This window comes from Cavia porcellus, unplaced genomic scaffold, assembly GCF_034190915.1.
Source record: "Cavia porcellus strain 051 isolate PalLab524CR breed Dunkin Hartley unplaced genomic scaffold, mCavPor4.1 scaffold_2, whole genome shotgun sequence".
Lineage (NCBI taxonomy): Eukaryota > Metazoa > Chordata > Mammalia > Rodentia > Caviidae > Cavia > Cavia porcellus.
The window spans coordinates 69,491,012-69,503,038 of NW_026947485.1; the positions used below are offsets into that span (position 1 = coordinate 69,491,012).

At 37.8% G+C, this 12,027-nt stretch overlaps 1 protein-coding gene across 3 annotated transcripts in view; it reads right to left on the reverse strand.

Annotated features, from left to right (window-relative positions):
- Nucleotides 1-226: 226 nt before the first annotated feature.
- Nucleotides 227-12,027, reverse strand: part of Rundc3b (RUN domain containing 3B) — a 161,056-nt gene continuing 149,255 nt past the window's right edge. For all 3 annotated transcript variants that reach the window (XM_063243328.1, XM_063243323.1, XM_063243333.1), the window contains one exon: nucleotides 227-3,467. In XM_063243328.1, coding sequence (XP_063099398.1) covers nucleotides 3,322-3,467 — 146 coding nt within the window. In that variant the 3' untranslated portion in view covers nucleotides 227-3,321. The remainder of the gene's footprint in view (nucleotides 3,468-12,027) is intronic.

Here is a 12,027-nt window from a genome sequence, read left to right on the forward strand (position 1 = left end):
ACTGGGGATCAAACTCACGACCGCCTGCTTGCAAGACAGGTGCTTATGCCTGTAGGGGAAGGCTGAGAGAAGGGTGGTAGTAACAGGGAAGTACCGCTGAGCTAAATCCCCGGCCCCGAGTCTCAGGATTTTGCTACTAAGAATTCCTTAGAGAATTACATCTTCTTTGAAAACTCGGTACAGTTGCTGCTATCGAATATTAAACCAAAACTCTTGAGACCCAGGGTTCTTTGGAAGAAAAGAGTTTATTAATCTCTTACAGATGCTAGCCAGAAAAAGGACCAGGTCTTGGGACAAGTTTCCACAACTCCCAGCAACAAGACTGATAGTTGGAAAAATGTTCATTAGTCTGGAGCTAAATGTTTTACAACAAACCTTTGAGGAATGAAAGGATAAATGAAATCCACATTGGCTACAGATGGGTGGGGGACAGCATACAACGCTGGAGTAGGGGAAGGCTGAGAGTAGGGTGGTAGTAACAGGGAAGTACCACTCTGGATTGGCTGGGGTTAAGTTTATGCTTACACAGGTGATAGTGGCCTTGTGGTGGGAAGTGATGGGATTTAAGTCAAAGTTTCGACCTACTTTCAGAAATGTGAACAGTCTTGTCTTGGGTTTTACCTGCAAGCTGTTAACAGACTGCCTTCTGCTACCTTTTCTTCTATCTCTACCCTTGTAATTAAATTTAGGTCATCTCAGAACTTTTTTTTTCTCCTCCTTCTTTCCCTTTCTTTTCTTCTTCCTCTTTTTCCTCCTTTTCATCTTTGAAATAAAATGCATCTCAGAACTTTTCTTGTGTCAGCCACAATACAAAAGCTGCAGTGTCACTTGTGATAGGAATTTTTCAACTCCATTGTAATCTTGTGAGACCACTGTCATATATGTTGGCTATCACTGACTGGAATGTTATGTTACACATTAATGAATTTATAAAGAATAGTATTCAAGTTGAAATAAGGATTTATCTAAATATAGTATATATTAGTATATTAGAAATGTGAACATTTACCACAGTTTAAACAAAAATTCAGTGTACAATTTCAATCAGGTAACTTGGTTAGGAAAAAAGGTCATTTCTTCATGGTACAAAATCTTTAATATACATGCAACAAGTATAGTACATCAAAGCAACAAAATACAAATGGAAATACCGACATTTTCAGTGTTCTTTTGGGAGGTAATAAAAAAAACCACTAATCTAAAATCAAAGTTTGAGACATACATTGTTTCTTCATGCAACATTTACAAACTACTTATAAACAGTGTGAAATACATCGTGTAGAAATCTGATTTCACAATAGCAAATGAATTTTATAGTGAGATCTCCAAGAAAGGAGGAAGAATTATGATCCTCAGATGTCATGTTTAAATCTGCATTTATCAGCACATTAAGGTGCACAAATTAGTTTTCATTAGATAAATCTGAAAAACTACCAATTAGTAATCTTGAATTTCCTTATACATTTATAAAAATGTGTGGAGACATTTGACAGTTTTGTTTAGTTACTAAAGGACATAAATGTCAGCTGAGTATGGATCACAGATAAATCATTTCAACATCCTGACACTTTTTAGGCAAGCAGCAATTGTACTCAAAGTCAGCCTAAAATTCCCCAACTTCCCCTCATCCATTTCTGCACTCTGCCCTCCCAGAGTTCTTCATTTGATGCCTTTCTTCCACCTCCCATGCAGATTAAAAACTGCTTTGGATTTGTCATTCTTTATATAGTATACAGAATTGAGAGTAGATTAAAGGGACAGATGCCATTTCTCAGGAATATTTACATTTCTACAAGAGTTAAACTAAAAGAATAAAGCTCTGAGAATGCTCTGGCATATCTAAGATAACTCAAGGGCTTCCAGTCCTCCTTTGATCCTGAAATGACACTGTTTGGTGGACTGTCTCACATGTAAAACTGACCTTAGAATTTTATATTCTGGATTATGAGACTAAGCTCTAACTACTACAGAGAACCATCACAGTCTTACATTTCTAAAATAAAGAATGAATGTGGTAAATTCAGCTCTCACAAAAAATTGTATTAGATGGAGCATTCTTCATGTGTCAAAGCTACTATATTTGAATGTAGTATTTTATTAAATAAAAATACCATATGAAATTCCCAATAAGTATTGTGGCCTCCTCATATAAACAATATATAAAATTTCTTTGGCACAATTAACCATATTCTCTTCATATTACTTACTATAGAAAATATATTTCATTTATTTTCATTTTCGATATGGTGGGAGTTTTTGGGACAAATATAACTTTCAAAAATTGCAAACAGATTTACAATATGGATTATTAAAAAAACCACCTCCAGAAATGTAAGGATTTTCAAACATTAACATCAGTTTTAAAATGACATGGCATAGTGATAGAGGCTGTGAAACATACATGTTACGATTCACCACTGTTGCACAGGAAAAAAACAGCACAGTTTAGCAGACAGATGTTTATTGGTAGGTATAGTGGTTACCCTGGACATGTTTGTTCAGAAGCTTTTCAAATTCTTCATTGAACTTGAAATGTTTCTGATGTAACTTCTCAACATTCTTTATTCTGTATTTGGAAATGTCAACTTTCCAGGCATACTCAATCACATTTTAAAATTGATAATCTTTAAAGAAAATCTTGAGAAAACAAAGACGTGTATACAAAATACTTTCCCTATCACCTTTACAAATAAGTTAGTGACTGCCTAAAAAGGCACATCCTACAAAATTTATAAAATGTGAAATGGAATGTTGAGTTGGTACCAAACATGAGAACTAACAAACAGCCTAGTGACGGGAAATGCAGCTCAGTGGCCAAGGCTGTGGGCTCCCGGAAAGCTGCAAAGGCCCCCGTGGAGTCCCAGCTAAGAGCCCTTCCTGTTACCAAAGTACGGCACAAGTTTAGAAAATAAATAGAAGTAAAATTAATTAGTTGCCTTCTTTTGGAACATTTAATCATCTAATAAAGGAGGGAAAGGGAACAGCGCAAGTCTCTTGAATAAACATACATAAAAGTCAGTTGAATAATAATGTATAATTTGCAGTGAACTTTTTAATTTGGAGAATCTCTGAAAGTCTTGAAAAGCCTATTGAATTTAATACCTTGTCAATGACAAATACAAGTTTTTAAAAATGAAAAATGGCAAGACTACTACATTCTTCCCTTACAAGTTTACGTGGAGCACGAAATTCCCTAAGCAATACAATTCCAGACATGTACCAGAACGACACTGTATACAATTCCAAAGGTCTGCCCTGAAGTCAAGCTTGTGTAAACTGAACATGTACAGTATGGACACTTCCGGCTTTTCTGTAAGTTTTTCAGGATGGAGTTGGGCTTGGACTTGCTATCTCTGTTGTAGGACTTGGAAGACAGTCATTTGATTTTAGGCTCGTTAGAGATTTATAACTTGCCACTGATGTTAGAGACCCACAGAGACCGAGTAATGAAGGGGTATCTTCTTTACCTGAAAATAAGGAGAAAATAATAAATTAATGGCCTTTAGGAGTCATACCAATAAGATCATAAAACCATTAGAAATTTCCATAATTTATAAGACACTGAAAATACATCTCAACTATGAAAGTTGTGTCTAAACATGTTTGATCTTTCAGCAGGTTCAACACTACACTTAAAATACTGTACAAGATTAGTTTTAAACTTTAGATGTCACAGTTTAAGGCAAAAGCTGCAGAGCCAAATCGTCTGCCTTTTTTTTTTTTAAGAACATGTTCCCTTTCAGGGGGTTGGTGAAGTATTCCAAGCTGTAACAGCAATGATGCGTTATGAACAGATTTGTCTACCTGGTCAGACTGAACTTCCCAACCTAACAGGAAGGCCTGATTTTAGAAGGCTTTATTCATGTACTGACTTTATTCAATCCTTTGATGCACGAGGAACTTTTAAGTGCTAGACTTCAGTAGAACCATGGGGAAGGAATGGTAGAAAGATGTTGAGGTAAAAGTACTTTTAGAGCTGAATTTCGTTTCTGTTTTTCTGTTTTTGGCACAGGGAATCAAACTCAGGACCTTGCTTTTGCCAGGCAGATGTTTATCCCAGTGAGCTAAATCCCCAGCCCTAGGGCTGAATTTCAATCCACACCATGTATGTACCAGCTTTAGTGGCTTGCTTTGGATTGTACTTTATAAATTTAGCAAGTTTCCAAGAATGATGAGAAACTCAGGCTTTACTCATGTAGTTATAAAACTATAAACTGAACTAGACATTAGATGTTTTGGAATATTATGTATTGTTTCAAATAGTCCCTCAGAAGAGTTCTCATAGTCCACTGTATCCACCCTACCACATGGTCACATGGTACAGGAACTGCAGGGATTATGTGTCTTTTATTAGATTATAAATTATTTGAGAATGGACATAGACTTTATATGCTTATTATTCTATTCCCAGTGCCTAGCAAATAATAGGTACTCATTAAATAACAAAGATGAGTCATGGAATTGTAGTAGGACTCAGCTTAGCACCCATGTCCTTTGTAGCTGTGTGACCTCACTCCAGGCATCTGACATGAGCTCTCATTTGTAAAATGGTAACACAGAAAGATGACTGGCTCAGCTGACTACAAAATACAGGAAATAGAACAGGGTTAGGAAATGACATGGATGGGTAATTGTTACACTCATATTTTAAATGCTTATCACATGTAGTATTAGAGTAAAAGGTGCAATATTCTAAGTACCTCCTTCATGTGTAAGCCTAGGGACTTACTTCAGGCCAAAATTAGCTCTCCTGCTAAACACTCCAGGAGTCAATTTGGATAGTTTCTCCAAATTTGTATTTCGTTACTGACCCTTTAAAAGAGATGTATGGCTAATTAAATATCCATAGTTACGGAATTATTCTCTTTACTGTGATATGTATCTATATATCTAAAATGTAGTTTAGTATTTTAACCATTTTATGTGTGCTATTCAGTGCCACTAATTACATGCATATTATTGTGCAACCATAACCATGTCTGAAATTTCTCATCTAAAATTTTTTTCTCAAAATACTGTTTTGTTCCAGAGAGCCTTACTGTCTCTGTAGGTTTAGAGCTTTCAGGTGCTGTCGTATAATTAATGACGCTGTGTCTGCGACCCTTGGGAAACAAAAGTGATGATTTACAGCTACAATCTGTGTTCCCCTTTCACAGTGATTCATGCCATGTCTGTCACAGCAAGTAATACAGAGGAACACGCACGCCAGAGGGCAGAATCTCTCCAAAGTGAGTCGGTTTTCAGTTTAACATTTCTATTAAATAACAGGGGAACCCACCCATTGAATTTGCCTTAAAAAGTAGTAATTTTTGACTGAAATTCAATGTTTTAAATTCTTGCCTGAAGGAAAACAGACTACCAGTTATGGACAAAGCCTTCTGGACTTGCCCCTCCAAGGAACTGAAGACCAAATTTTCTGGGACATTTGTAAATAAAAAAGATCTAAGGAGAGTGGTGAGACCAAAATAACAATTACTGTCTTTTTGCTTGAGACAGAGTCTCACTATCTCAGGCTGACCTTGAACTTGCAATCCTCCTAGTATTATTTAGTCTAGAAAAGGAAGAGTCTAAAACTCATGGTATCTTAAAATTTCAAGCTTATCTTTATTTTGTAAGCATCCAATATAAACTAGGGCTGGTGGTTCATTCCTGTAATCCCAGCACACAGGGAGGCTGAGGCAGGAGGATTGCAAGTTTAAGCCCAGTCAGTGATTTTATGAGACCTGCTCTCAAACAATTTTAGAAAGGGGTGGGGATACAGCACAATGTAAAGATTCTGGGCTCAATTCCCAGTACTGCAAAAGCTTTAAAAAGCAGAAAGTCTGCACCACAGCCCAGAGAAGGCGCCCCCTGCTGTGCAAGTGCTAACAACTGTTTCCAGTGTTAGCTTGGATATCACAACCACCAGTATTTCTTACTAACCACAGCCAGACCCCATGTTGAGGGGCTTTGCTGGAATCGCCTTGGTGACTTAATAACCTCCTCAAGAAGACCTGTGAGTCTTCAGTTTTGGACAGGAGCATAAATGTGTGAAGAAAGCGACCTAACTCATTAAGGCCTGAAATGAAATTCTCCAGATCAGGGACTGTGTTCTGCTCATACACCTGTGCAGAAGAGAACTGATCAAGCCGAATTTCACCTATGGGAATGGCTCGTTGCGTTGGTTTTTTAAATGTGTGGGGTGCTACAAAACAGGATTTTGAAGAAAACAAAAATGAAAGTAGGGAAACATGAAAGCCAGCTGCAGCGGTGGCTGCAGCCGTGTCTGCACCGGGTTAGTTACAAGAAACAGAAGCAGGGTCAGAGGACCTGGCGCTCAGCTGTGGTGCAGGTGGACGGACCAGGGTCCGCAGGGCAGGGAGTGTGTGCCTGAAGATCCTCAGCGCCTGCACAAGAACCGCCTGAGGAAAGTCTTCCAGGCACTTGCGGGGGAAGGCCCACGCTCACTCTTTGTGATCAGTGATAGATGGAAGGGACACGACACACTTTTTGCAATAACATTTGAAACCACGTGGAAGCGTGTGCTCTGACAGACTGAGGGCCATGGCACAGTTGTTCCAGGCTGTTCTGTGTGCTGTGAAACAGCCCCAGGGGCTCATGCATGTCAAAACCATTACCAAGGGACCATAAAATAAAAAGCTGTTTATAGCAAAATACAACATCAGACAGCTAGAGCTCAGTTTTACGTTACTGAAACAAATGTATCATTACAATACTGCAACTCATACTTCCCTAGGGAACAGCAGAGTGCCTATTTAAAAAAAAAAAAAAAAAGGAATCTCTAAGAAAGGAAAATACCCTGCAAGTAGATGAAGCTTTGTGACATATGCAAAAGGACTGGTTTGGGAGGGCTATAGCTCGGTGGTCGAGTACTTACCTCCCTAACATGTGTGAGGCCCTGGGTCCACAGCATTGCAAAATAAAAAAGAAAAACTGTGCAAGAAAGCAGCAGGAACGATGGGTTGATGTGTCACACATGATTTCTAAGATGTCAGATGAAAATCTGTCATAAAACTCCTACCCACCCAAACATGTACCAGGTATTGTGGTTTCCCCGGCCCTTCCTCCCTTGCTCCCGGCCCTCCTTGGGGTCTTGCTAACTCAGTAACCAGGGTGGGCTCAAACTTGGCATCCTGCCTCAGCCTCCCAAAGGGCTGCGCTTACAGGGCCGCAGCACCCTTTTGCCTTTTGAGCAAAGGCACTTAGTGTCTGGAAGTATTTGATTTAGTTGAGAGAGAAAATGAAGCTAAGGTAAAAAGGAAAGTGCACAAAATGCACAGAACGCTTGCCTGAAAGGTAATTCCTACAGCAGAGTACTGTTTGAGGAAGTGGCTCATTTTGGGTAACTGAGGACCCAAAGGAGGAGCGGACAGACATGGTCACTGACAACTCTGATCCAAAACAGGGTTCAGACGATGATAATGCACACCAGGAATCCCAGCAACTCAGGAAGCTGAGGCAGGAGGATCCCAAGTTTGACATCACCTGGCAACTGAGTGAGAGCCTGTCTCAAAATTAAAGAACAAGAAAAGGGGGTGAGGGGGATGGAGCTCAGTGCACAGCATCCCTAGTTCCATCCTCGGCACCACTCGCACATGATTCACAAGAGATGTACTTTGAACATGAAAGTAGTTTTTAAAACGAAGTTTTCATTTTTTGGACTGGGATTCAATTTTTAAAAAAGCATAATAAATACTGAACTTGGGGTAAAATTTTTTTACGTTTGGAATATTTTTTAAAGATTACTTCAGATTTAAAGAGCATGAAAAACACTTATTTATTATGTTTGAGTTTTTCAACTGTAAGCATCAATTTTAGAATTATTTATTGATCAGCCAAAATTCAACAGTATAAAAAAATGTTCTAATTAGGGAAAAGACAGAAGTCATGAGCTGTTTCACTGAAGAGGACGAAAATGACAAGTACATGAAAGGGGATTAAACACTATTGGCCATCATGGAAATACAAATTAAAACCACGAGTGGGGATGGAGCTCAGAGGCGTGGTGGCTGCCTGGCAAGGGCAAGGTCCTGAGTGCAAAACAAACAAAAAAATGAAACCACAGTGAAATATCACTAAAATGAATCTAAATAGATAAAACAAAAAATAGTGACACTCTCAATGTTCTGAAGGCAAAAAAAGTGGGTCAGCACATTTCTAGACAGAAAGCAAAATGGTATAATTAACTCTGAAAAATAAGTCGATAGCTTCTTCACACAACTGAACAACTATATTCTTGGGTATTTATAACAAAGAAATTACTTTTATTTATGTAAGAAACAAGAAGAGAAACTTCATAGCAAATTTATAGCTCCAAACTGAAAAATAACGTGTTTCAATGAATAAATTGTTAAAAACAAAACTATAGCACTTTGTACCATGGGGTTTTTTTTTTTTGCTAGTAAAACATGAAAAATGGATACACTTCAGACAGAGCTCAAGGGAAATATTCCGAGTGAAAAAGTCACTCCCAACAGTGCGTATGCTATCTTTGTAAACTACACAGGTACTCTTGCGTATACGGTATGATTTATGGAGCTCTCTTGGAATGACACACTGTAGTGACACTCTAGGAGCGATTGCTGTTTGGCATGGATTATGGACAGGGCAGAGATGAGGTGAGGCCGGGAGGGGAGTAGCCTGGTTACAGAAGGGCAGCGCAGCATCTCCCTGCGGCTGCAGGGCTGTTTGTTCTGCGGTTAACACTGCTCCCCTGGGCCACGCAGAACTGCACGCACACTGTGAGCACGGTGAGGCTGCAGGAGCCCTGCTGAGAGGGAACTTACAAAGAACGGAGGGAACACTGATCTCTGACTTCTAGCTAACATGCTCAGAGAAAGTCCTACGAATCTGCCCTTCTCTGTGTTTTATTAGTTCCTCAGTAACTATTTTTTCTGAGTATTGACTTGTATGAGGTTTACATTCCAATATGGCCAATTTGGGAGTATATTTACATAAAATAACTGTTCACTTCATCTACGTTTTCCAATTTATTTTCACAGAGGTCTCGATGTAGTCTCAGATTTTTAAATTTCTTCTCTCTCAATGATTATTTCCTCTTTATATTTCTTCCCTTTAGTGATTAAATCAATTATATTTTCAAAATATTGATTTAAAAAACTTGTCTTTTAATTCTATCATATTTGTGATTTTATCCTTATTTTCTAGTGTTTGCTTCTTTTTCTAGCTTTGTTTTTCTTGCTAAGAAATATAATTCACTTATTTTTCATGAAAGTAGGTAAAAGGGATAAATATTTCTCTGATTACTGCTTTAAGGAAACGCTACAAAATATATTACCATTATGTTTAGAAAATCTAATTTCAGCATGTATTTTCCTGTTATCCAAGGGTTATGTAATAAATGGTGTTTATTTATTTCTAAAGGAAAAAGACATAAATTTGTATATACACATACATATACATATGATGGGATCATTTGTACTCAATCTAGAGCAGCACAGAATATTAAAGAGAGGAGGCAAGTAGATAAGAAAAGAGTTTAACGAGGAGGGGCACAGAGGGAGTCACCACAGAGAAGGCTGCGGTGCTCTTTGCAGACACAGGGCAGGTTCTGCCTGATACAGGCTCTGATGGGGGTGGGGCTCTGGGGACTGATGTGAGTGCAGGGGATTGGGTAAAGCTTTACCTGCCTGAGCTTTGGCAGACTTTCGGGAGGGAGAAGCCACAGGAGCTTCTGGGAGGAAGGAGGTGTGTATTATCATGGCATAGCTTTGAACCATTGCCCTGATGATTGTGCTGTCTCTCAGGCGGGCGGACCTAACAACATATATGACAGCTAAACTGACTATACTACTAGTTGTATTAGTTACTGGAAAAGAACAGTTAATACTCATGTTTACATCAATTTTATATGTCTGTACTGTTTACATGTCTAAGCAACTCTCTTGAAGGTAACAATATGCAATATTATAACCATTGTCAAATTCCTATCATCTTGTTTTGTAAACCTATACTGTTATTATATTCAGTTTCTTGTTTGTATTGCTTTTTTTCTTTTCTGTATATTTTAAATCTTAAATAAAAACAAAAACAAAATAAAAAACCCCAAAATAAATTAATAAAAACAAAAAACCCCAAAATAAAATATTTATTTTTCCTTTGAACCAAAAATTATCATTATCTATCTAGTATTACTTTACATTACAGCCAGAGAACATTGTTTACAATGCTTTACTTCATCAATTTTTTTTGTCACTTCTATTTATACTTAAGAAGAAGCATTATCAGGGTATAAGTTACATACATTTGTAAGGTGTACCTTATTGATGTTGTGTAGGTCTTTATATCCTAATGGAAAGTGCTTTCTGTTATAACAAATGAAAGAGCTTTCTGTTAATATAACAAATACCTAAGATAATTAACTTGTAAAGACAAAATTCTACGGTTCTAATGCAATATAATGTTGGTAGACAACACTGGTTCTTAAGAATTACTAAATCTGTATTATAATGTTCAAACTGTGAAATAATAAGCATAAGCATGTCTTTATATCTGGAGACCAGTTTAAAGAAATGTGTCTGGTCGCCATGCTGGCAAGATGTGGGTTGTTATGGTTGATACCTTGTGTCAATTCCAGAAGTTTGGACACTAAGTGACTGCAGTCCTGTATCCTAGGGTGTAGAGGACCTGCCCTGGGGTGGCTGTTTATGCTCCAGGATGTTGTAATATTTGAACACTCTGTCAATTTGGGAAGTTGAGAAGTTATACTAAGTGACTCAGCAGTCCCATTCACAGATTTCAGTCCATGGTTAATGGGCCTTGCTGCTTGTGCTTTAGGGTGAAGCCACTTTTCATGGTGGAGAGGGAGGGGAGAGCAGAGCCCCTTACCTCACGATCCAAAGCAAAGCAGAGGAAGAGGAGGCCCTGAGCTCTGCTCCACTTCAAGGGTGCACACACCTTCAGTGACCCGGAGCCACCTCCAGGCCCTGTCTCTTAGTTCACATCATGTCCTAACAGTGTGGAAAAGACCAAAAGTCTGCAGTTGAGGGCTGTAGGGGACGTTTACAATCTAGACTATAGGCGGAGCCTGCCATGGGTCTTTTATATCCTTAAACTTTTTTTGGTTCATTTAACTTGTCTTATATTGAGAACAGTGTGTGAACTCTCATTTTGTCACTGGGTTTCTATGTCTACCTCTGTCTCTTTATTCCATTGCTTGGTGCATAGCTATGTTATATCTTAATTGTGGCTTTCAGCATTAAAACCCGATCTTCTCTATAATGTCTAATGCACTTTGCATAACTTATCTTTTCTGATATCAGGTTTGTTACTGATTTTGTTTTAATTTTCCTAGTACATATCTGGCTATCTCTATATAATTATTCTGAATGACCTTGAATTCCATTAAAATTTTATGTGTAAATTGTTATGTTTCTCTACATGATAGTTTTGTCATTTTATTTTATATGTTTCTTTTAGTGTTCTCTCAAGTATATTATTTTGCAGCTGTTCATTTGTTGCTTTTTTATTGCATGATGACAACTGTATATTTTTATAAGGGCTTGCATTTTTTTCCTACTTGTATCTTTATACAACTAGAGAAGTTTAATGTCAGTCTGTTCCCCTCATAAGTAATTTGATCTTTCTCCCTGGATGTCCTAAGTATGTCTTCTCTGTTGTTGCTATCTAATAATTTTAGTAGGCTATGTCTTGTAATTGACTGCTGTGGATTAGTTTTTTTCTGGTGGTTGGTTAGCCCTTTCAATCTGTACACTAGGACTTCATTCAACTCGCTACGTGTTCTTTAATTACAGCTTTCAACTTGAATTCTGTGCTGTGTTTTCTTCTTCAATGTCTCTACTCAGTGAATTCAAGTTTCTTTGCTTGTCTTTCAACAATCCAACCACCTTAATTCTTCCTATTTTGTCATATTTCCCTGTTTTTCTTCAATGTTTTACATGTTTTCATTCAAATTTATTCTTTAGATATCTTACACTTTAATCTTTACTTATATAATCTGTAACTTCATGTTTTTCTTCCATTTGTTTCTAGAGTTTAATCAGTGGT